Here is a 25,412-nt window from a genome sequence, read left to right on the forward strand (position 1 = left end):
TGATGGGCATTTGGGTTGGTTCCAAGTCTTTGCTGTTGTAAATAGTGTAGCAATAAACACGTGTGCATGTGTCTTTATAGTAGAATGACTTATATTCCTTTGGGTATACTCAGTAATAGGATTGCTGGGTCAAATGGTATTTCCGGTTCTAGATCAAAGGCTAATAGTCTTGCTGCCTTTGCAGAATCGCGTCTTGGTGGGTCCCTTCCCTTCCTGCCCACCAGTGCCTGGGCCTTTTTGTGATCCACCTTTCAATTGTTCTGGCTTCTCACGAACTTCCCAGGAAGACCCTCTAGACACAGGAGAGAGGAAAGAGAATGGGACGAAGGGCTTGGAAACTTAAGGGACCCATTGGAGCATGGAGTTCAAAGTGGAGAAAGAGGTGAGATGTTTAATCTCCACCACCTCCTACCTACCTCAATAATTCAATAACACATGTTCTTATTGAGCAATTTCGGTCTTTGTCAGGCACTGAGACATAGGTGATATCTATAGCCCTGCGTTGATGGAGTTTTATGGCTGGTGTGGGAGAAACAGTAGATAAATAATGGTGCAATTTCAGCAGTGATAAAGGCTGGAGGAAGTGAATGCTGTGAGAACCTAGCCTGGTGCTGGAAATGTCAGGAATTAAGGTACCTTAAGAAAAGATACCTATTCTAAGACTGGAATGATGAGCAAGGGTTTCACTTGGCAAAGAGGTGGGGAAAGAATAGCTTTCCAGGGGAGGGAATAGCATCGTGGATGCCTGGAGGCAGCAAGGGGGAACCGTGTTTACGCATAGAGACCCAGTGTGGCTGTGGCTTACTAAATCAGCAGGAATAGGGAGGGTGGGAAATGAGGCTGGGGTAGTCTGCGCAGGCCTGCCACGAGGAGCTCAGGGGTTATCCTAACTGCACTGGGAAGCCATTGAGGGGTTTTGTACAGGATCCCACCTGCTGAAGGGATGGGACCCAGATTATTTGCAGGGGGGGAGGAAATGGGCTGAGAAGACATTTGGAGTCGGGGGCCTGCTGAATCACTTGTGAATGACCCACTCCAGTTTACCAAGCACTTCCTGTGTGGTATCACCCCCTGCCAGGCCTCAGGGTGATGCAGAGATGCCCAGGTGGGGTGTCCTGACCCCTGGGCAGGCCTTTACAAAATAAATGGAAGGGAAGAGTTCTCTGGAATCACAGGCAAAGGAAATTTAAAACAAATACTCTTATTATAGGCATTTGCAAGCCTTTGCAAAAGTAGAGGGAATATATAATAAGATACCACAAATCTGTTAAGCCCAACGATTACCTGCCTTTAGCCAATCTTGTTTTATTTGTGCTCCCATCCCCTCCCCCAATCCCCTTGCCCTCCACCCCCTAGATTATTTTAAACCACATTTCTGACTTACTGTTTTAAATGCAAATATTTCAGAATGTATCTTCCAGGAAGAAGACATAATGATAATACCATTATCATATTTAAGAAAACATTAATTCAATAATGCCGCCTAATATATACACTCCAGATTCCTCAATTGTCTCAAAAAATGCCTTTTTTTAAGAAAGAAAAAAGAGAGAGATGGGGTCTTGTTCTTTCCCTCAGGCTACAGTACAGTGACACCATTATAGCTTGTGAATCCTAGAACTCCTGGGCTCAAGCGATCCTCCCACCTCAACCTCTCAAAGCCTAGGGTTACAGGTGTGCGCCACCATACCTGGACCCCAAATCCCTTTTATAGCTGCTTTTCTCCCCAGTCCAGGATCCCTTCAGGTTCACACACAGATACACTGGTTGCTGTGTCTCTGTTGTTTCTCTCTCTCTCTCTCTTCCCCCGCCAAAAAACTGCTGTATTGAGCTATAATTCACATACCCATACAATTCACCCATTTAAAGTGTATACAATTCAGTGTTTTTTTACTATATTTACAAAGTTTTACAACCATCATCAAATCTATTTTAGAACATTTTCATCAACCCAAGCAGAATCCCCTGAAGACTTAGGCAGCCCCTAATCTTTCTCTCTCTGTGGGTTTGCCTCTTCTGGACATTTCATATAAATGGTATCATACTATCTGTGGTCTTTTGTGTCTGGCCTCTTTCACCTGGAATTCCAAGGTTCATTCACATCGCGGCATGGATGAGCACTCCATTCCTTTTTATGGCTGAAGAATATTCTGTCATATGGATAGAACGTTTCATCCAAGTTGTTGCCTCAATCTCATTGCCTCTACACTCAATCCCTTACACCTTTTTTTCTTTTTTTTTTTTTTCATCACCTTGACGATTTATTTTTGAGGAGTCCAGGTCAGGTGTCTTGTAGAATAACCTGCATTCTTGGTCTGACTGTTCTCTTATGCTTAGGTTCAGGTTCTGGAGTTTGGGCAAGAATAGCTGGACAGGGCATGTGGGGTTCTTTTTACTGCATTTGAGGGCACAACCACCCAGGTTAGCACCCTACTCATGAGGCTCAGTTTGCACTCTCGGTTAAGGTGCTGACTGCCAGATTTCTCCTTTGCAGGGGTACATTTTCCCTTTCTAATTTGTCAGTCATCTGTGAGGTGCCAGTGTAAGACCCTGTGAGTATCCTGTGCCCTGGCAGTCTTTCCATCCACTGCTTTCAGCATCCTTGAAGATCATGGCCTGAGTCCCCTTTGAGGCTGGGGTTTGCAAATGGTGGTCATCCAATTTCTTGTACATTTTTTATTGGCATTCTTCTGAAATAAATGTTCTCTCCCTTCCCCTTTGGAGTTAGTTAGTGAGTTGCAGTCATTCATTCATATTTGTGCTCAAATTGTCCCAGATTTGGCCTGTGGTAGCCCTTTAAGTTGTTTATGTTCTTTTGTTATCTCTCCATTATTCTCTGAATACTTTCTTACCTCTTGGTACAATAGGATATTCCAAATACCTGCCTTTGAAATTAGTATCAAGGAGCTTCCGGTAATATTTGGAAACCAATTTCTAGCCAGTAGATGTTGTCACTGTGATGAGATGTCATTCCTTCTGGGCCCTTTCAGTGGAGCATTATGAGAGTGTGTGTGTCACGTGTGTGTGTGTGTGTGTGTGTATAAAATGCACATGATATGTATATGAAGTTGGAGCAGTAGGCACAGGTTAGCAGCAGCACAGGCAGAGCCTGAGATTGCCTGTGATCTACCTTGGCCCTCAGTGGTTGAAGTAAAACACTGCTAATAGAGCAGAGACCAGGGAAGGTGCTGACACCTACACGTGGAACACCCACCCTCAATGCCATTACTTGTATTCCTATCCTAGCCAAGTTATAAGGAGGAGGTGCGACCTCTGCGTCAAGCCTTATTCTACAGAGATTTATACACAGTGGTCCCAAAATATATGTTTGTGGTTGATGGAAATCTTTTTTGCCTTCCTGCAAAGACACATGGAAAACAAAATATTGTCTCAGGTCTCAAAGTGGAGAGATGGCGGAAGATAGAGGAAAGAGTTATGCAGGCTTGGATTCTAATTTCCACTCCTCTATTTACCATAGCCTTGTGACCCTGGACAGTTTTACTTCTGCAAGCCCCCATTTCATGATCTGCAAAATGGAGTTGATGCCATTTAACTTGCTGGGGTTGTAAGGATGAAATGAGATTAAATATGTCAGATGGCTAACCTGGAGCCTGCCGTAATAAGCAAGCACTCAGTAGACAGTCGCTCTTGCATTGCTTCTCCCCTCTTAGCCCCCTCATCACCAACATCATCAGCATCCATAGGTAGACTCGAAGGCTGTTGCCAAGGCTGCTGGAGTGCTGGTTCCCCTCTCTGGGGGGCTGCAGTGGGAATGCAGTGGTGATGGTGGTAATGTGTCCATGACAGGAAGACAGACTCCTGCAGACTGCAGAATCCATCCCATAGGCTACTCTTTCCCCTTCCTGCCATGTATTTGTTTGGCTAGTGTCTGTACGTGAATGAACCTATGGAGAGAGAGACTCCTATCCCTGTCTCTTCTCCTTGGTGACTGGTACCTCCTGCCATGTAGCCTCCGTCTGCCTTTCTCCCTGTGCAGTTTTGTCAAGTGGGAAGGTATAGGGTGGGCCAGCTGGATGAGATGATGCGCTAAAAATGTCTATGGAAGCTGTAGTTGGCCATAAAGTTGACGCTGGCCAGGAGCCCGTTGGGGTCGCTAGAGAAGTTGCCGTAAGTAGAGGTACCTCAGTGAAACCACAGTGTAGATCAGATCCATGTGTCTCTGAGTGAGGTCCACAGATTCTGCAAATCAGAGGTGCTGGCACCACCTGGGACCTGCTGGATCAGGCCCAGCAGCTGAGAGTGCAGCTGGGACTCTATTTTGGACACTTTTTCCTCAGTTGATTCTGATGCACCTCAAAGCTTGAGGACCAGTGATGACCATCCATTTGACAGATGGAGAAATTGAGGCTCAAAGAAGTCAGATTCTCTGGCCAGGGTCTCAAGGCTAGTAATCATTTTCTTGTCTGTGAAATTAATGCTCTGTAAGGTTCATTTTTGCTAGACACCTTAAGGATATCAGTTTTCCTGAGTTGACTTTAAGTAGCAACCCAAGTAAGACTGTATGGGAGTAAGGGTATGAGACCTTAGCAGGGGCATAGTCAAGCTCCCTGGTTTGCCTAATTTGCTGACGGGTTTCTGAGGCAAAGGTTGGCCCTCACCTGCAGATGGTCATTTGGCCAGGTGTCCAGGGTCGTGCTGGCCTGAGGGGCGGGGTGCCCCCCCCCCGAGCCGGTGGTTCCCTCTTGTTGAAGCCCCTCCATCCTTTTTCTGGCCTTTATCTATAAAGTGACAGCCACTTCCTTACATTCTACCAAGGAAGAGTAAGGCTAGGCTGGCCGCAGTGGCTCATGCCTATAATCCCAGCACTTTGGGAGGCTGAGACAGGTGGATCACCTGAGGTCAAAAGTTCGAGACCAGCCTGGCCAACATGGTGAAACCCTGTCTCTACTAAAAATATAAAAATTAGCCGGGCGTGCTGGCGGGTACCTGTAATCCCAGCTACTCAGGAGGCTGAGGCAGGAGAATTGCTTGAACCTGGGAGGCAGAGGTTGCTGTGAGCCATGATCACGCCACTGCACTCCAACCTGGGTGACAGAATGACACTCCATCTTAAAAAAAAAAAAAAAAGAGTAAGGTCATGCACAAGTCCTGGGGCACATGTGTGATGGCCACCTGCGGTGCCTTAGGGGTAAGCCTGCTTCCCAGGTTGCTGTGTGGCTCAGGATAGGAGACATCCCAGGTCCTGCTTGGGGATCTCTGGTATTGAGCCCCCAACATAATTGCTAATAGAACAACAGAGACCCAGAATCAAACATTCTTTGGAGTCGTAGGCTCTTAGGACACGTGTAGCATTTTGCACTGGCAGTCCTTAATTTTCTCTGCCAGAACGATCCCAGGACTTTGGCAAACTGCTGAGGACCCCAGGCTCAGAGGTACTTGGGACTCTGGTTTTCTTACTGGCGGTGGAAGACATCAAAAGGCAATATAAAGACTGAGTGGAAGCTGGAAGTCGGTTTGGCTGAGAAATCCCTCCTGGCTCACGGGGTTGGGGGAGCGGGGAGTCAGGGAGGTGACCGAGCAGCGCCCCAGTGCACATTGTGTGTATTTAGGTTTGACGTTTTGGACCCGGGGGGTTTCAGAATAAAATGTCGTGTGCTGATTCCTCAGTGCCAGGAGGTGGTGGCCTTAACTCTCTTCTCCCCAGTGGATTCCGCGGCTTCAGGCGGCAAGCGGCACGCGGAACGTTCACCAGCAGAGGGCAGCGGAGGGGTTAACTCCCCAAATCACAGACTGAGAGAAGAGGAGGGGAGACCTGGTTTGGAGCAGTTCTCTCAGAGCCTGTGCAGGAGGCTTCCTTAATTCGCCTTCAGCCCGAGAGCTGGGCGTGGGAACAGCGTGGGGTCAGGCAGACCCCTGCTTGCCCTGGCCCAGAATATGGTGACTTAGGATTCAGACTGAGCATCCCTGAACTTCCCCTGCGCCTCCACCCTCAGGGAACCTGAATGGGGGGAAAAAATGTCCAATATGGAGAACAGCTTTGACGATGTTTCTTGCCTCTCTCCCCAGAACCTGGGATCCTCATCGCCAAGCAAAAAGCAGAGCAAGGAAAACACCATCACAGTAAGTGGCTCCCGAGGGGCGCCCTCAGGGTGGGCTGCGAGCTGGGGCATTTGGCTGGGCTGTTGCCATGGCGATGTGGACCGCCAAGCAGAAGTGATGCCCAACCTGGAAACGGGGAAGTTCCAAAGCTCGGATTTCACTGAAGTTCCCCATCCACATGCCCCTCCCACCTCCCCTTCTCCTGTCAATTTCACATTTCACTTCTCTCCTGGTGAACAAGTGGAAGGAGGATGGCTGGGATGATGCCGAAGCCGTTTTTTCAGGGCAGGAGGGGAAGGTACGCGTGCGGGAGTGGGTTGAAGGGGGTGGACTGTGCTCAGCGCAAGTGATGTGACGTGTAAATTACAGCCACGGCAGGGTTGCTTTTGTGCGGGGTAACTTCTGGAAGATGTCAAAGTTAAAAGCAAGAGAAAGCGTCCTAAGAATAGAGTTCCTAGGAGTCCCTGAGGGGAGCAGGCAGCTTCTGCCTAGAGTGGCCAGCCTGCCTCCCAGGGCACTTCGAGATGCCCAACCCCATGTGGAGATGAGGGAGAGCCCACCCCACCCACCCCCATGCAGAGATGAGGGGGAGCCCCACACTCCACCTCTGCTCCTCAGCCCTGTGTTTGGGGCAGGTGAGGCTGGACATCATTGCCCCCTGAGGGGCACAGGCCTGAGAAGTGTGGTCGCAGGTTTGCTATTTTGGCACAAGGGCAGGAGAGCAGGGAATGGGGGATCGCTCTCTTAGGCTCCAACTCACACAGCTCTGAGCCATTCCGACCACCCCCGTGGAGACAAAACCAAGAGTGGGTGCATTTCCCTGCTTCATCCAGGCTGCACATCCTGCTTTGGGAGAAAAAGTGTAGGTAAACAATTAACAATAACAATTGCTGCAACTTTTGTGTGCATTTATTATGCACATGTAGTGATCCAAGCGGCTCATTTAATTGTCCATTAGCTATATGAAGTGTCAGTCGTGGAATCAATATAGTATAACGATGATGAACATGGACTCTGAGGCCAGAGTGTCGGTTATATTAATAACTGTGCAACAGCCTGGGGCAAGTTTCTTGACTTCTTCCCGTCTCAGTCAATAACTGTCAAGTGGGGAAATGGGGGGTAGTGGGTGGTCTCTGCCTTAGGGATGGTGTAGGGACTAAATGGGTCCATCCATGGAAAGCACTTAGAACAGAGCCTGCATATAGTAAGTGCTCTGTGCACACTATCATCACACTGTTTACAGATGAGGAAACTGAGGCACAGAGCCGCACCTTGCTCACGGTCACCCAGCTGGGAAGTATCAGGATTTGAAATCTATGTCCTTACCACAGTGCCCCTTCTGGAGCTGGCTTGGGTTCCTTGTGTCATGAGCTCCTTTGGAATGCCCTGTGCTGATGGACGGTGTCTCCAAGGGCTGGGCAGAACGACTCAGCCTGCTTGGACTGTGGGGTAGCAGCAGCCTCCCTGTTACTGGTGGAGTTGATGGAGCTGGTGGGTAGGGGGTGTGCGCAGGCTCAGGTGCAGAGTTCCAGAGGGTACAGTCCCCATCTTCAAATTGTCACAAAATGCCCCAGAATGCTGGGGCACAGCAGGAGCTCTCCAGAGTCTTCTGAAATACATAAAAAGGAGGGGGAGGAGAAAGAGGGGGGTCGGAGTGGGAGACATATTTGAATTCTAGAAGAAAAACAAAAATGCAAAGTGAAAAGCAGAGTGTTATGTCGTGGAGGGTTGCCTTAAAGGCGTTTAGTGATGGTGCCCAGGCCACGGGGTGGGGCACCTGCTGGAGTCCCTCTTACAGCCAGAGCTTCGGGTGTGGTCAGAGGGGGCTGACGGCGGCCCTTGTTGGGCCCTTGATGGGCAGCACACCTCGCCCATCCCTGCCTTCCCTATCCCTTCCTGCTGAGCCGTATCATTGCTTCTCATGAGGGAGTCTGCAAATTGTATTCTGAAGCTTCCAAGACCTTTTTTAAAATGCAGATTCCTGGATGGCACCCCAGACCTTCAGTTGTTTTCTCTGGGGCCAGACTGGAAAATCTGCATTTGAACCAGTGTCCCCCAGAGGTTTTAAGTAAACACTCGTGCCTTGGAGAATTTTTTGCCAAAGAAACTGAGCAAAGGAGGGACTGGCCAGAGGTCACAAAACAAGTGAGGAGCAGAGCCCAGGACTTGAACCCAGGTCTCCTGGCTGCCGGCCCAGGACACTTCCCAGTGTACCACCTGGCCTTGGCCCGCAGGTCTCCAGGCCTTGGTGCCTTTTCCCTTCCACACAACACCGCTCTCCCATGCCCAGCCTCTTCCTCTGGGTTCTGATCCTCCAGAGTTCATGGTTTCCCAAGAAGGAGATGCTCAGGGGGAAAGGGATGGCTCAGGTCTCAGGAGGCTGGGGCGTGAACTTCCTTTTCTGTGGTGTGTAGGGATGAGGTGAGCCGCTTCCCGTGCTGTCTGATCCCACAGAGCAGAAATTTCCAGGCCTGGGCAGCAAAGGGTGGTGGATTCAGAGAAAGAATGGAGCTGGATTCTGATGCTCCTTTTTCCCCAGGCTATGGGTTTTCAGGGGACAGACACATGGGCCCCCTGACAGCAACGGGCAGGGGCTGGCAGCCTTGCTGGGTCTTGTTTCCGCTGTCCCTGGTGTGGGGCTGGCAGGTGGAGTGTGCTGTTTGATTGGGAGTGACGGGTGCTCATGGCAGCTCACAGCCCTTGGCAGGAGCATGAACGCGTCTGAATCTAGAGGATTTCAGAAAAGATGACAACAAAGCCACCCGGCCACACCCTCACCTGGAAAGAGGAATTTGGGGACACCTGTGGTCCTCAGCTTCAGGGCTTCCCAGCGTAGCCACAGAACCCGGGGTAGGGGCTGGAGGTGAACCCTTGGGGTCCTGTCTACTCTTCTCTGTTCCACAGAGCTCCGGGGCTGGCTTGTTCCTCTCCCATACCCTCCCAGATCAGCTTTCCTCTGGGAGAAAATTCAGAGCCTGTTGGACTTGAACCCTCAGTTGTCAAACGATTTTCCCTTCTCTGCTGCAGGCAAGGTGGTCAAACAGGCCGTGCAAGAAGCCTGTGGCCTCTGTTCCCCACAGGCTCCTGCTGGGCCAGGACTTTGGGGAGGGGCATGCCTTGGGGCCTCCCTATGTCAGCCCTCTTGGTCACACGTGTGTTCAGTGGCTCTCACACCTCAGCCAGGTGGTTTTCTGGCTGCTGTGTCCCACTGCGTACCCCTCAGAGAGCTTCTGGGAGGCAGCCCTTGTGCTTCTGGCTGCTCCTGTGCGGAAAAGCCCTGCAGGAACCCCAGCTGCACAGTGGACCCCAGCAGTTGGGGAGGGATGGGGGTGTCACTCCATTTACCTGAGGGTTGGAGAAAACAGAGTTGGTGCAAGAGCGAAGACGCGGCTTTGTTGAGGACACTGGTCTCTGGGGAAGTGAGGGTGGGACTGCCTGCTGGAACTTGCCCTGAGCAGTACACATGGAGAGGCGTGCCCCTCTCTGGCTCCCTCTTGAGCACCCTTCCTTTTTGAGCCCCTGCCTTTGGTGGGGACCTGGCACATTTATACCTCAGTGTGTTGGAAAGGTAGTGTGACAGAGGCTAAGAGCCTAGACTGAAGCCGGCTTGCGTGGGTTCAGACCCTGGGTCCACCTATTCCATGCACAAACTGTGTGATCTTGCATAAGTGACTTAGCCTCTCTGTGCCTCAGTTTCCTTATCTGTAAAATGGGGATAATAATAGCACCTGCCTTGCAGGGCTGTTGTGAGGATTCAATGAGCTAATACATGTAAAACGCTGAGAACTGTGGCTGGCACATTATTTGCTTTTGTTGAACAAACAGAAAGTGGATCTTTAGGATGGCAGTGAAGCTCCTGCTATGCCTGGGAGGCCTTGGGAGGAGGATGAGGTCTTTCCAGAGGTGCAGCTGGACCCTGGTATTAACCATCAGGAAAATGTAACCGGGGGGAGGACAGGAATCCACATGTGGAAAGTCCTGTCCCACCTTCTCTTCCCTCCTTGGGCTTTGGAGCACTGCAGGATGGAGCTACGTGGCCCTCTCAGCCCTTCTGATCCAGGGACGTAGGAGCCTTGACTTTGAGGTCTGGATGTCACAGAAGGACACAGCAAGGATAAAAGTGGTGGCCCAGGAATTAGGAAGCTGGTTCTAGACCCTGCTCTGCCACTTATAGTGAACTAAACGTTCTGTGTCTCAGTTTCCTCATCTGTGCATGCGTTTGCACTAGACCATTGCAAATAAACATCGAGGCTCCAATTGCTTCCAGGACATCTGCGCACACACACCTCTCACCATGCCCCTCTGCTGCCACTGCCTCCCTCTCTCTGAAGGGACTGTTCTTCCATCTTCCATCCCAATGGATGGAAACATGCTTCCTCTCCACCCAGGTCAGTCAACTCAGGGTTTTCTCAGCCTCAGCACCATTGATCTTTTGGGTTGGATAGCACTTTGTTGTGGGGAGCTGTCCCGTGCATTGTAGATGTGTATCACCTTCCCTGGCCCCTACCAACCAGAGGCCAATAGCATCCACCCTCGACCCCACACAGCTGTGACAACCAAAAATGTCTCCACGTTGCTAGATGTTTCTGGGGTGGGGGAAAAATTGTCCCTGGATGGGCATCACTGAATTGACTTCATGGTGCTGTCAAGGCTACCTGTAGAGTATCCCAGGCTTCTTCTAATCCCCTCTTGACTATGCTGCTCCCAGCTGCTATCATGACCCCTCACCCCCCATCCCCCATCACTGCAGACTGCCCTGATGGCCACAGTCGCGTTCTCCCTCCACTGCATCGTCTATGCTGTAGTGGGGGTGCTCACCCCAGACAGCAGCCTGATTAATTGTTACTCTCCTGCAGGGTGCTTCTGTGGCCCCCGCTGTCCTGCTGCCTTCAGGACAGACCTTGGCACCCCTGCAAGACCCCCTCTCAGCTCAGTCTTGTCTACTCCCTGACTCAGGAGCAGCCAGAAGCACAAGGGCTGCCTTCCAGAAGCTCTCTGAGGGGTACGCAGTGGGACACAGCTCAGCCAAACCGAGCAACATGGTCCCCACCTGTAGGGCATATCCTCTCATCCTGGGTCCTTTCCCTTCCTGCAGTACCCTTCTCACCTTCCCACCCCTCTGTCTGCCTGGGCCCTACTATTATTACCTAAATCTAAGATTCCTCCCCTGGACCCTCAGTCCTTCCAGTAACCTCAGCACCTCAGGCTTACTCCACTGGCAGGTTTATCCCAAAGAATTACAGTGACTTATTTACGGAACTGTTGAGAGCAGAGATGACGCCTTACATTCCTAGCCTCCGGCCACTGCACCAAGAAACATCTCCTGAGCACCCACTATGTACCCAACACTGCAGGAGTGGCAGAAGCAGCAGGGTGATGAGTCCTTAATGAGTCCTCACATTCTACTGCCTTTACTCTTCTGCCCCAACCTGTTTTCTGTTCCTGCATTCGTTTGCTAAGGATAATGGCTTCCAGCTCCATCCATGTCCCTGCAAAGGACTTGATCTTATTCTTTGTTACAGCTGCATAGTATTTCATGTTGTATATGTACCACATTTCCTTTATATCTAGTATATCGTTGATGGGCATTTAAGTTGATTCCATGTTTTTGCTATTGTGAATAGTGCTGCAATGAACATATGCGTACATGTGTCTTTATGTAGAAAGATTTATATTCCTTTGGGTATATACCCAGTAATGGGATTGCTGGGTCGAATGATAGTTCTGTTTTTAGTTCTTTGAGGAATCACCACATTGCTTTCCACATGGTTGAACTAATTTACGCTCCCTCCAACTGTGCATAAGTGTTCCCTTTTCTCTGCAACCTTGCCAGCACCTGTTATTTTTTGACCTTTTTAATTATAGCCATTCTGATTGGCATGCCATGATATCTCATTGTGGTTTTAATTTGCCTTTCTTTAATGATTAGCGGTGATGAGCATTTTTGCATATGCTTGTTGGCTGCACATATGTCTTCTTTTGAAAAGTGTCTGGGCCGGGTGCGGTGGCTCACGCCTGTAATCCCAACACTTTGGGAGGCCAAGGTGGGTGGATCACCTGAAGGTCAGGAGTTCGAGACCAGCCTGACCAACATGGTGAAACCCTGTCTCTACTAAAAATACAAAAATTAGCCAGGCATGGTGGCAGGCACCTGTAATCCCAGCTACTCGCGAGGCTGAGGCAGGAGAATCGCTTGAACCCGGGAGGCGGAGGTTGCAGTGAGCTGAGATCATGCCATTGCACTCCAGCCTTGGCGACAAGAGCAAAACTTTGTCTCGAAAAAAAAAAAGAAAAAGAAAAGTGTCTGTTCATGTCCTTTGCCCACTTGCCATGTAGGATCTTAAGAGCAGGGCTCTGTGGCTTGTTTATCTGTGTGTCTTCATTGTGGTGGGCACAAGGTCTCCCCCAGGGGCTGCCCCTGTCCCTGCTAAATGGATCACGAATGCTGGTTCTCAAAGTGTGGTCCCTGGACCTTCAGCATCACTTGAGAGCTCAGACCCCATCCAGAGCTCCTGAATCAGACAGTGGGGGGTGGGACCCAGCAACCCATGTCCTCTAGGTGACTCTGAGGCATGTTCATCCTTGACTCTGGGACAAGAAGGGGACTGAGTGGTACTTAGGTGGGTCTCAGTCCTCCTCAGGACTTCCATGGCCTTTTAGGTGGTTGGCTTGGTGCCAGCCAGGATGCATCATTGAAGGGGCTGTCCTTGGTACCGTCTCCTCTTCCGGCTAGCAGTCTGTCTGCACAGGCCTCCTGGGGTGCACGGTGGCATCCTCACTCTGAGGGTAAGTCAACTCAGGAAGATTCTAGGGGGAACAAGACTGGCCAAGACCCATTTCTCCTCCTGCCTGCCCCACGTTTTGGCCAAGCCTCTTCCTGACATGGGAAAGTCCTTTCTTCTTGTTTTGTTTTGAGACAGAGTTTTGCTCTTGTTGCCCAGGCTGGAATGATGCAATGGCGCAATCTTGGCTCACTGCAACCTCCACCTCCCAGGTTCAAGCGATTCTCCTGCCTCAGCCTTCCCAAGTAGCTGGGATTATAGGCGTGTGCCACCAAGCCTGGCTAATTTTGTATTTTTAGTAGAGATGGGGTTTCTCCATGTGGGTCAGGCTGGTCTCCAACTCCCGACCTCAGGTGATCCACCCATCTCGGCTTCCCAAAGTGCTGGGATTACAGGCGTGAGCCACCACACCTGGCCAGGAAAGTCCTTTCTTTGTAGGGAAATGTTTCCCCGACAAGAGGGCAAGGCCAAGAGCAGTTTGAGTGAGGAAAGACGAGGGAAAGGGGAGAGATGCCCGCAGGGCAGGCCACTCCAGAAGCATTCAGACCCACCTCTGAGTACCCACAACTCTACTCGTTCCATCATTCTTAGTGCTCAATTTACTTTAATGTCATAGTTAATTTATCATTAAATTTGATTGAAATTTTCATGGACTGCATTATTCAGCAACATAAAGATGGACTGTGATGACTGTGATTTGTTGAAATAAGAATAATTGGAATACAAAATAAGGAATCTGTGCACTTTTGAAATCCGTCCCTTGTTTTCATGATTGCCTGCTTGGCAGTGGGTTGTGGAGGCGCAGGAAGGAAGGAGACTTGTCTCTGGACACACCTTGGGGACTTGCCCGAAACCAAGGCTTGGGGCTTTCTGCTGCTGGCCTCAAGAACTGGCCCTCCCTTCTCTCACTGAGGCTGCTGACGCCTGGGAGAAAACTCCCCAGCCTCAGCTGATCTTCATCTAGCCTTTGTTTTTTTAATCCATCACAGTGCTAATTTTTTAGAGTTCAGGAAGCTGTGTAACTTTTTTTTTTTTTTGAGACACAGTCTCGCCCTGTCGCCCAGGCTGGAGTGCAATGGCGCGATCTCGGCTCACTGCAACCTCCACCTCCCGGGTTCAAACAATTCTCCTGCCTCAGCCTCTCGAGTAGCTGGGATTACAGGCGCCCACCACCATGCCCGGCTAATTTTTGTATTTTCAGTAGAGACACGGTTTCACTATGTTGGCCAGGCTGGTCTCCAACTTCTGACCTTGTGATCCGCACACCTGGGCCTCCCAGATTGCTAGGATTACAGGCGTGAGCCACCACACCCTGCCACAAGGTGCCTTTTAAAAAACTATCTTGATTTTCCCCACTTATCATTAGATTCAGATTAAATATTTTTGACAGGATTTTTTTTAACTTAGGCTAAAGTGCAGTGATATAATCATAGCTCACTGCAGCCTCAACCTCCCAGGCTCAAGAGATCCTCCTGCTTCAGCCTCCCAAGTAGCTGGGACTACAGGTGTGTGCCACCATACCTGGCTAGTTTTGTTTTTTATTTTTTGTAGAGACAAGGTTGTGCTATGTTGCCCAGGCTGGTCTTGAACTCCTGAGCTCAAGCGATCCGCCCGCCTTGGCTTCCCAAAGTGTTGGGATTACAGATGTGAGCCACCATGCCCTGGCCAGGAATCTTACATGGATAATGTTGTATTCTTAGAAGTTACACATTTTGAAAAGGAGAAAGAGGCCCAGCACAGTGGCTCATGCCTGTAATCCCAGCACTTTGGGAGGCCGAGGAGGGTGGATCACTTGGGGTCAGGAGTTTGAGACCAGCCTGGCCAATGTGGTGAAATCCTGTCTCTGCTAAAAATACAAAAACTAGCCAGGTGTGGTGACATGCACCTGTAATCCCAGCTACCCGAGAGAGGCTGAGGCAGGAGAATCACTTGAGCCAGTGAAGCAGAGGTTGCAGTGAGCCGAGATCGTGCCACTGCACTCCAGCCTGGTGACAGAGCAAGATTCTGTCTAAAAAAGAAAGGGAGGGAGGGAGGGAGGGCAGGAGGGAAGGAGGGAAGGGAAGAGGGAAAGAGGGAGGGAAGGAGGGAGGGGAGGAGAGGAGGAGAGGAAGGGAGGAGGGGAGGAAGGGAGAAAGGGAGGAAGGGAAGGAGAAAGAGAAGAAGGGATTATCCTTGGCAGAATTTGGTGCAGCCCTGTCATCTCCAGGGTCGTCCGCGTCATTCCTGCCTCTGATCCTTCTGCTGAGTTGTGTTTCCCTCTAGGGTGGTGGGGACCACATGTAAGGATCTGGGAGGAGGAGGCTCCTTCTTTTGTTGGGGACTTCTCCCCAGACTGCGGCTGAGGTCTGTGCCCTGGCAGCTGGGGAGGAGGTGTGCACTAGATTTACTTCTAGCCACCCAGGAGCTTCCTGAACCAGAGGTCACAACTGGAGGTCCATGGGCCTGACTTTGCTGACAGAAGAGTTTGTTGGGCCTACATGGTGTTATTGTGTTTATTATTATTGTTTTTAACCTTGAATTAATTGCCAGCACTTAAAAATGGAGACACTTTGCATAAAAGTCCCCATTTTCAGCTTCCCTCGAGTCATCACATAATCCGTCAGCACTGGACTCCTCAGAAGGGCTTGACGACAGTTGGCAAGAGCTGAGCAGGATCTGCCCCTTGGACGCATCTCTGCAGCCTCTGACCCCTGCCCAAAGCAGATGCCGTCCGCCCTCCTATCCCAGCTGCAGTTTCTGTGACGCTGTCCGCCCTCCTGTCCCAGCTGCAGTTTCTGTGACGCTTGGGTACCTCACTGGCTTGCACACCCCTCCTAGCATTGGAGTTTGTGTCCTGGGCCCAAAACCTCAGGGCTGCATCATTTTTTAATGTGTGACATTTTCCACTTCAGCAGGTGCTTGGGCTGCAAGAAGGGGTTAAAGACTTACAAGGCTCAGGCCTTGCTCCCACAGAGGAAGCAAATTAGCCCACGTCCTAGGAGAGGTGGGAATCTGGGGCCTGAAGCCACCTCCACACAGTGGGGAAAAGCCAGGGAGTATTGCAGATGTGCTCGGGCAGAAAAGTCTGAGATGACCTGAAAATTTCTGTACTTCACGCTCCTTAGCTAGGGCCAGCCTTACACGTGCAACCCAGATTTTTTTTTTGAGATGGAGTCTCACTCTGTCACCCAGGCTGGAGTGCAATGGCGCAATCTCGGCTCACTGCAACCTCTGCTTCCTGGGTTGAAGCGATTCTCCTGCCTCAGCCTCCTGAGTAGCTGGGATTACAGGCACATGCCACCACGCCTGGCTAATTTTTGTATCTTTAGTAGAGAAGGGGTTTCACCATATTGGTCAGGCTGGTCTCGAACTCCTGACCTCATGATCCACCTGCCTCGGCCTCCCAAAGTGCTGGGATTACAGGCGTGAACTGCCGTGCCCGGCCCCCTAGATTATAATTTTAAGGTGTATTTGTTCGTATGATACACATCGTGACATAAAATTTGCAAGGTAATCTCTCACCCCTGACCCTCACCCACACAGTTCCTTTCCTTGGAAGCAAACGATGTTATCAGTTTCCAGGAATATTCTATATGCAAATAACCAGATGTGTATTATACAGGTGACCCTTGAACAACATGGGAGCTAGGGGTGCCCCCTCCTCACCCATAGTCCAAAATTGACATATAACTTTGAACTCCCCAGAACTTAACTACTAATAGCCTCTTGTTGAGTAGAAGCCTTACTGACATGAACACATATTTTGCATGTTTATGTGTATTATACACTGTATTCTTACAGTAAAGTAAGCTAGAGAAAATAAAATGTTAAGACAATTATAAAGAAGAAAAATATAATTACTATTCTTTAAGTGGAAGTGGGTCATCGTCAAGGTCTTCATCCTCAACATCTTCACATTGAATGGGCGAAGCAGGAGTAGGAAGAGGAGGGGCTGGTCTTGTCTTTCTTTTTGAAAAGGAACTTATAATACTCTGCTTGCTTTTTTTTTTTTTTTAAACCTTCACCTAACCCTATATCCTGGCACACTTTCCTTATTAAATTTTCTTTTTTTTTTTTTTTTTGAGACATAGTTTCATTCGTACAATGGCATGATCTCAGCTCACTGCAAGGCTGGAGAGCAATGGTGCCATCTCGGCTCACTGCAACCTCTCCTCCCTCAGCCTCCCGACTAGCTGGGATTACACGCATGCGCCACTACGCCCAGCTAATTTTGTATTTTTAGTAGAGACGGGGTTTCTCCCTGTTGGTCAGGCTGGTCTCGAACTCTCAACCTCAGGTGGTCCGCCTGCCTCGGCCTCCCAAAGTGCTGGGATTACAGGCGTGAGCCACCGCGCCCGGCTGCTTTCCTAATTAAATTTAAGAACTTTATCACCGTGTCCTTTCTGATTTCCATAGATGTCTATCTCATACTTTGTTTAACCATTCCCCCACTGATGGACATTGGAGTTGTTTTCCAGCCTTTAACGGCCATAAATAGTGCTGTCGTGAAAAAGCGTGTGTGGATGTCACTGCCCCCATGCAACTGTATCTGTATGATAGACTCTTGTGCAATTGCTGGGTCAAAGGCACCTGAAGTTTGCAATTTTGATCCTAGTAAACTGCCATCTAGAGAGGTGGTACTGGTTCACAGCCCCTCTGGGGTGGGGGTGAGCGCCTGTTGCCCCTCATGTGAAATGCTGGCCCCTGGAGCACGGGAAGATCCCTGTGCGTGTTCTGTCAATAGGGAGGCTGCTCCAGTGCCGTGTCCCCCAGGAGCGAAGCCTTCCTCGCTATTCCAGTCTCCAGCGGGGTCATTCTTTCTTGTTCTGTGCCCTGCAGATAAACTGTGTGACGTTCCCTCACCCAGACACGATGCCGGAACAGCAGCTGCTGAAACCAACCGAGTGGAGCTACTGCGACTACTTCTGGGTAAGCAGCGCCTCAGTTTCCCCCACAGCGTGACCCCAGTGACCAGGAGTAGACACCCAGGATGGGTAGGAGGGACCTGGATCTCAAAGTGGAGGGGCCTTTCTCGTTGGAGCGTGAAGGGCTGGTGTTAGAGTTTGCATCTGTGACAGGAACTTAGGACCCTCTTGGAGTCCAGCTCATTCCATGAATCTCAGGGATTCAGCAGGACTTTTGTTCACATTACAGACACTTCAACCAGAATGTAGGTAAGCGGGGGGCCATTTTCTCTGATGCTCAGTGAAGGCAGGAGACTAGAATCTGCCTCAATAAATGAACGTGGGCTCCATACCTGCTTGTCACTTACGTGAGTGACGTTGGACAAGTGCTTCACCTCCTTGGGCCTCACTGTTCTCATCAGAATTGTGAGGCAGTTGGGCACAGGATCTTCAGAGAGCTCAGCTTGGGTAATCCTGTAGTTTTAAAACTTTTGCAGATCACTTAGCGAACACAGAGTTTTAGTTTTGCAAGATTAAAGAAAATTTTGCGGGTGGATGGTGGTGATGGTCGCACAACCATGTGAATGTACCTCATGCCACTGAACTGTATTCTTAAAAATGGCTAAAATGGTCCGTTGTGTGCTAGATGTATTTTTTTTCACAATTCAAATAAATAAATTTTTAGAAATGCGGAGTCCTGTACCTCAGAATATCCTGGGAATGGTCCTGGGCCATTTGCATGTTAAAGTCATAGTGACTTTCAAAATTAGATCACCCCTTTCTGGAATCAGATAGTGGGGATGGTCATAAACCCTGTGAATGTATTGAAAACCACTAAATTGTACGCTTCAAAAAAACAAGTGTCCAAAGACTCCAAGGAACAATAAATAAGTAAAAACTTTGTTTTCACCACTTTGCAGAATGGATTTTTTGAGACAGAGTCTCACTCTGTCTCACCCAGGCTGGAGTGCAGTGGTGTGATCTTGGCTCACCCCAGCCTCCACCTCCCAGGTTCAAGCGACTCTCCTGTCTCAGCCTCCTGAGCAGCTGGGACTACAGATGTGTGCCACCACACCCAGCTAATTTTTTGTATTTTATTTTATTTTTTTAGTAGAGACAGGATTTCATCATGTTGGCCAGGCTGGTCTCAAGCTCCTGACCTCAGGTGATCCACCCACCTTGGCCTCCCAAAGTGCTGGGATTACAGGCATGAGCCATCGTGCCCAGCCGGATTATCTACACTTTTTTAGATTTGCTAACCGAATACTAGATAAAAGTGCTTTTCTCTTTCTACAAAATCGCTTGTACCTTAGAAGATATACAAAGATCCCTGTTGCCTGCACCTCTCACCAAGGCACAATTTCTGTAGCTCCAGCTGTGCTGTGTCCAGGGTAGAGATCTGTGCATTGGTTGAGGAAACAGTATAAAGGGGCTTATCTTTGGCATCAGACAGACCTGGGTAGGTGAGCTCAGAGGCGGGGTAAGCAAGCATCGGGGTAAGCAAGCATCAGAGTGTGTAAGACTTTCTGGGCCCCAGTAAGTGAGTTTTATTCTGCTTGTGGAAGGAGGGTGTTAGAAGGTCTTAAGCAGCAATATGATGTGATCTGATTCGTAGGCATTGTGCAGGTGGGGGTGGGAAGTTGACGGGTGAGTGGAAGAGACCAGGAAAGATGGTGGTGGCGGCAGAGAGGGAGAGATGTACCTGGGTTTGGAAACATCATCTCTCAAGAGGGGTGCAGTAAATGGAGGGTTCAAGGAGAGAGTGGTTTGAGCCCTGGAAATGGGTATCCTAGTTGCTGGAGGTCAGCGTGTGGGGTCTCAAGCCTTGGAAAGCTGGTAGGAATGTCTGATGCCACCTGCATCCAGCAGCATCTGGAGGGCGACACTTGTGAGTTCTTATCGTAATTCGAGCTCTCTGGGGACTCTGATACTTAATCTGCAATCCACTTATGCCCCTGACCATCAAGGCCTTTTCCATTAATAGAAATTTCTCTCTCCTGACACAGTCATTAAAGCCTGTTTCTTCTGGCTGGTTTTCCCCAGAGTGCATAGCTCAGCATATCCATCCTAGAAGGGAGGCAGATTTGAGCTCAGTATTTGGGTAATTTTCCTTCTGCTTTTTCATCAAGATGTAGCATTCGTAGAGTGAAGCGCAGAGATCTTCAGTGGACATTGCTTTTAAACTGCAAGAACGGCCCGATTGTGACCCCGTAGGATGGTGATCTCCCTGTCATCAGGGATGTTAGCAGTGTGGCCGGAGGACTTTGAGTTATGGCACCCGAGGGAGGGGTCCCACACCGGGGGAACTGGGAAGGTGTCCATAAAATCCTTCATCTACTTGATGATGGTAAATGGGGTTCCCTGCAGGCATCAGCAACCCCTTTTCTTTCCCCTCTCCTAAAATGTCTGATCTGGATGGGATCTGAGAGATGCAACCCACCCCTATTTCAAGGGGGTGGTCCAGGGAGATACTACCTAGGATTGGACACCCTGCAGCAGAGCAGAGACAAGAACCTGGGTCCTACCAGATGCTGGGACACTGTTCTTACCAATGCACCTCTGTCTCTGGGATATCAAAAACCTGTTCTGAACACCTTCCATTAAGTATCAAAGTGTTTGACCCTGGGTTCCTGATAGGGAAAAGCTGTAAGGAGGAGGACACTTTTAGACATGCCTGGGATGGACCTGGGAGCTGGTGCTCCAGCAGCCACGGCCGTGCGGGCAGATGTGTGGGTGAATCTCAGGCAGGGGAATGGCAGGGAAGGGGCATTTGGTATGCTTGAAGAAATGCAGGTAAAATAAAATAAATCATTTAATTTTGAAATTTTAAGAATATTTGTTTGCAAAATTAATTGGCTGCTAAGTATTTATTTCATTGACTTGCCCATCCTCCCCAAGTTTGGACTTTTATTTAAAAGTAACTAATAACAGATGCCATTTATTGGGTACATAGTATGTGCTCAGCAATGTGCTCAGATATATACATATGTCATTTACCCTGAAATGACCACATGAAGGTGGGGCTGTTATTTCGTCAGTTTTGCAGATGAAAAAGCTTAGGCCTGGAGTGAGTGAAGAACTTGGCCAAGGTCACCCAGCTAGTATTTCAGGGCAGCCTGTCCTGTTCTCTCCTCCGGCCTCCCTTCAATCCACTTTCTCTCTATGATTTACTTTTCTCTCCTGTGATCTTGTATGAATGTGTGGTTAGAGGGTGTCACTGCCCTACCAGTGTAAGAAGTTGGTAGAAGACAGGATGGCTTAAGGCTGGGGGTACCTGCTCCTGAGCTCACACATAGTCCAGCTTGGAGTCAGGATGCCAAGATTCGCCGAGGGCCAAGCCAGATCTGCAGCCACCTGGTTGGAAGTCGTAGGCCGTTAGGCATCACAGCCGGCACTCTTGGACACTTGCCCTTCTTCCTCTCGGTTCCCAGGTTGGGAGAGTTAAGGGGCTTGGATGTGGGGATGCAGCAACTGTAAGAGCCTGAGCATCAGAAAGCGCTGTTGGGAGTGGGGGCACCAGGAGAGAGATCTGAGTTAGGGCAGCAGAGACAGCTGCTCCCGCGTCTTGTGCTGTACTGGGATTGCCAGGCACATCTAGGAGCTGTCCTCCCTCTACGCCATTCTCCCTGGCTCCAGACTCAGATGTGCCCTAAACTCTTGTGCTTCTGCTTCCTTTGTAGGCTGATAAGAAGGACCCCCAAGGCAACGGCACTGTGGCTGGGTTTGAACTACTGCTCCAGAAACAGCTGAAGGGCAAACAAATGCAGAAGGAAATGTCAGAATTCATCCGGGAAAGGTGAAGCCTGGGCCCCTCCCAGCCTTGGGGCCTGGCACCAGTGTTCCCCGGGGCCCCGGGGCCGGGGGACGACAGCCCAGGACTCAGTACTGCACACTCAGCATTGGGCTGGTTAGCGCCAGGTGGCAAACTCATGGCCCCTGGGATGGATCTGGTCAGCAGATGTGTACCTTTGGCTGATATAGTGTTTTTAAATATTTAAAGCAACACTTAAAAAAATGGGTAGATTTCATATTAAAATCTGGATATTTAGCACACCTTGAAAGGGCAGAAGCATTGGCAGGATTGCCTCCACATCCCTCACGCGACAGTTGGCTGGAGCTGAGTAGCAGCTACTCTTGTAGAGGGGGTGTGTGTTCCCATTTTGCCAGTCTCCACCATTCTGTACTGTCTTCCCCCGCAGACTACTTCACTCCTTTACTTATGTACCTGGCCATCATTTGAAGCACAGCCCTTTACCGTAACCAGTGGGGGGAATGTTACAGTTCAATTCATCGTTAGCCAAAACCTGTGTCCCAAGGCAGGAGATGTTGAACCCTCCTCCTACCCCATCCCTGCCTCAAGGATTATAACAGTGTTTTGTCTAAAGAGCTTGGGAACACAGATGAAGAAACAATAAATTTAGCCCAATGGAAATGGAGAAATCTACAAAGAGAAAGAGAAGTTCCTTCTCTATCTCCTTCCTCCTCTCTCTCTGTCTCCAAGTTCTGAGGCTCTGCTCAGCACACACTCACATACCCACACACCTGCACATACCCACCTATCACACATGTGCACACACACACACAAACACACAACTTTCCATCTGGAGTTGGAAATATAGCAAATTGCAATATCTTTTTAAAATACTTCTTTTTTTTTTTTCTTTTAGACAGAGTCTCGCTCTGTCATCCAGGCTGGAGTGTAGTTGCGCAGTCTTGGCTCACTGCAACCTCCATCTCCGGGGTTCAAGCGATTCTCCTGTCTCAGCCTCTGGAGTAGCTGGGATTGCAGGCATGTACCACCACGCCCAGCTAATGTTTTGTATTTTTAGTAGAGGTGGGGTTTCACCATGTTGGCCAGGCTGGTCTCGAACTCCTGACCTCAGGTAATCCGCCCGCCTCAGCCTCTCAAAGTGCTGGGATTACAGGCATGAGCCACTGTGCCCAACCAAAAATATTTCCTTTTTAATTATAACAGCAATAATCAAGTAATAATGCTTCGGCGTTTTGAAGCACCCCTTTCCCTTAGAGGGCCTATTTTCCTATGAGATCGGATGTGTTCAGGGTGGTGGTATGGGCATAGACAGAGGGCCTATTTTCAATTTGTGTAATCAAATCCTTATTTTATGACCCATTAAACTGGTGGGAAACGGAGAGGTTGCACAGCTCGGGTTTGAGAAAACAATGGTATAAAATAGGCAAATAGGAAAATTGCTGTAAAAGCCAAAGCTTGAACACGCTTATGGTTTATATTTCCATGACAACGTCTTGGTAGCAAATAATTGGAAACTGCCATTTCAGGACATTCCGGGCTTCCTAGAGAAAACGCATACACCATCCACCTTGGGATCTCGTAGGGAAGGCCCTTTAATGCCAGGAGAGGTGAGAGCTGAGGCTCAGAATTGGGAGCTCGCCTGGCTTGAGGACAGGTGCTGGCTGGTTTGCTGGGATCTTGGTTTAGGGAAGTGGGGCAGAGGTAGAGGTGATGCACGCTGTCGTCCTGGAGGTGAGACACAGGAGGCAGACAGCGTATGCACCTCGTGTGTCTGGTGCATGCTGTCTGCATTGAGGAGCCAGGAGCGTGGCATGGATAGATCTACTTTCTAGATATCTCTCTTGACCACAGTCTGGAGGTGAAGGTAGGGGGATGGAGAGGAAGTGACAGAGGCAGATCAGTTGGAATGAGACTCAGGAGGACCTAGAGACCAGTTGAAGGTGGAGGTGAGGGGAAAGCAGTGCAAGAAGGAACGAGATTGTGAGTCTCCTGATGCCAAGTCATGCAATTATTATTACTCGGAATGCTGCCGCCAGACTTTGTCAGCCGCCCTCTCTCCATCATCGCACCCTTTGGGTGCCAGCTGCTTGAGCAGCTGGGAAGCAAACGCTGTGGTCCCAGCATCTCTGGAGCTTCTCTGTTCACCGTGTGGTGGACCAGGGTCTCTCTGAAGCCTGGGCTCTGGCCAGCTCTGGTTGGCATAAGCATAGCTCCTCTGTCTCCCACTGTGGCCCAGAGGACCACTTAGGTGGCGAACAATACCTCTGACAACATGCTTAACATGGACGTGCCAGATAATACAGGACACTCCCTGGGGAGTTGCCTTGCAAATGTGTCAAAGGCCTGCCTGCCGGAAGCTACATCCAAGGCAACTTTCCTCTCCAGGGAAATAGAATCTACCTGCAGCCCTGGGCACTGCCAGGTTTCCGTGGAAGTACTTGTACCCAGCAGGCTTGACAATCAGAGGCCTTGGGGGTGTGAGACAGTAGGGAGATGTTCTGTTCTGCTGCTGAGGGTCCGAGGCCACCTGGGAGTTCTGGGGCTGGAAGGGAGAGGGGACAGCACTGGGGATTGCTGGTAGTCCATCACGAGTTGCAAACGTTCATTTCTTCCTTCATTCATTTATTGGTTCAGGGGTCTTATGTTTCCCGTTCTGTGCTAGGAACTGTGTAAACGACAGCTCTCGTCTTCACAGCTCTAGGAGACAGGAGAAAATGTCCCACTTTGCAGATGAGGAGATGGAGGTCCAGACAGTTTTGTTCATTCATTTATCCAACAAGTATTTATTAAGCACCTACTGCATGTCAGGTAGACAGACAAAAGTCATGTGGTTTCAGAGCTTATGGTCTAGTGGGTTCCTTTCCACGGCTGAGGTGTGCAGGGCAGCAGGGCAGACCCACGATCTGGCACTGGAGAGCTGATGTGTGTTGGGTTTTCTCTCTTTGCAGGATAAAGATTGAAGAAGACTATGCGAAGAACTTAGCTAAGCTCTCTCAGAACTCCTTGGCTTCACAGGAGGAAGGGTGAGTAGGTAGGAGAGAGGTGGGAGTGGGGAGGATGGGGGGTCACTGAGGAAGGGAAATCAGCCACTCATCACTGATCACTGGCATGGCCCCACTTTGAATGGGGAGCTCTCCATAGGCCTGGCTCAAGGTGGGCACTCATGGCTCAGGTAGGTGCTCATGACTTGGGTGTATGCCCATGGCCCAAGGTGGGCACCCATGACTCAAGGTGTGGGCATCCACACTCAAAAGGGCACTTCCAGCCGGGCGGGTGGCTCACACCCATTATCCCAGCACTTTGGGAGGCCGAGGCGGGTGGATCACAAGGTCAGGAGTTCGAGACCAGCCTGGCCCACATAGTGAAACCCCATCTCTACTAAAAATACAAGAATTAGCCGGGCGTGGTGATGAGTGCCTGTAGTCCCAGCTACTTCGGAGGCTGAGGCAGGAGAATGGCGTGAACCCAGGAGGCGGAGCTTGCAGTGAGCTGAGATCAGGCCACTGCACTCCAGCCTGGGCGACAGAGCAAGACTCCATCAAAAAAAAAAAAAAAAAGGCACTTCCACATTGTCTTCTCTTTAGTGACCAAGAGCCACGTTCCAGATGTTGAAGTATGTCAGAATCCCCTCTGGTCTGACCCCTGGTAGCTGGGCAGCAGCCTCTAGATGCCCACTCCAGCTCCCCTTTGTCTAGGGGCAGGCTGGGAGGAAGCTGGGTATGAGAGGGTATTGTACCTGGCCGCTTTGTCTGGAGCTCTCTCCTGTGGGCTTGAGGCATAGGCTCCCTTCCCGCTAATGCTGTGACTGTCCAGACCTCCTTGAGTGGGACCTGGGCTGGGAGAAGCTTAACCCAACCCTCCCAGCCACAGAAGGACTCCAAGTGGGTAAAAAAGTCTCAGCCCTTATGCACCCCT

General features: G+C 49.9%; 1 protein-coding gene across 4 annotated transcripts in view; it reads left to right on the forward strand.

The window, feature by feature from the left end:
- Nucleotides 1–25,412, forward strand: part of GAS7 (growth arrest specific 7) — a 288,056-nt gene that overhangs the window by 234,053 nt on the left and 28,591 nt on the right. For all 4 annotated transcript variants that reach the window (XM_003818094.8, XM_008971336.5, XM_003818093.5 and 1 more), the window contains exons 5-8: nt 6,028–6,081; nt 17,661–17,750; nt 21,406–21,521; nt 24,446–24,520. In XM_003818094.8, coding sequence (XP_003818142.1) covers nt 6,028–6,081; nt 17,661–17,750; nt 21,406–21,521; nt 24,446–24,520 — 335 coding nt within the window. The remainder of the gene's footprint in view (nt 1–6,027; nt 6,082–17,660; nt 17,751–21,405; nt 21,522–24,445; nt 24,521–25,412) is intronic.

The sequence above is a fragment of the Pan paniscus genome, chromosome 19, assembly GCF_029289425.2.
Source record: "Pan paniscus chromosome 19, NHGRI_mPanPan1-v2.0_pri, whole genome shotgun sequence".
NCBI lineage: Eukaryota > Metazoa > Chordata > Mammalia > Primates > Hominidae > Pan > Pan paniscus.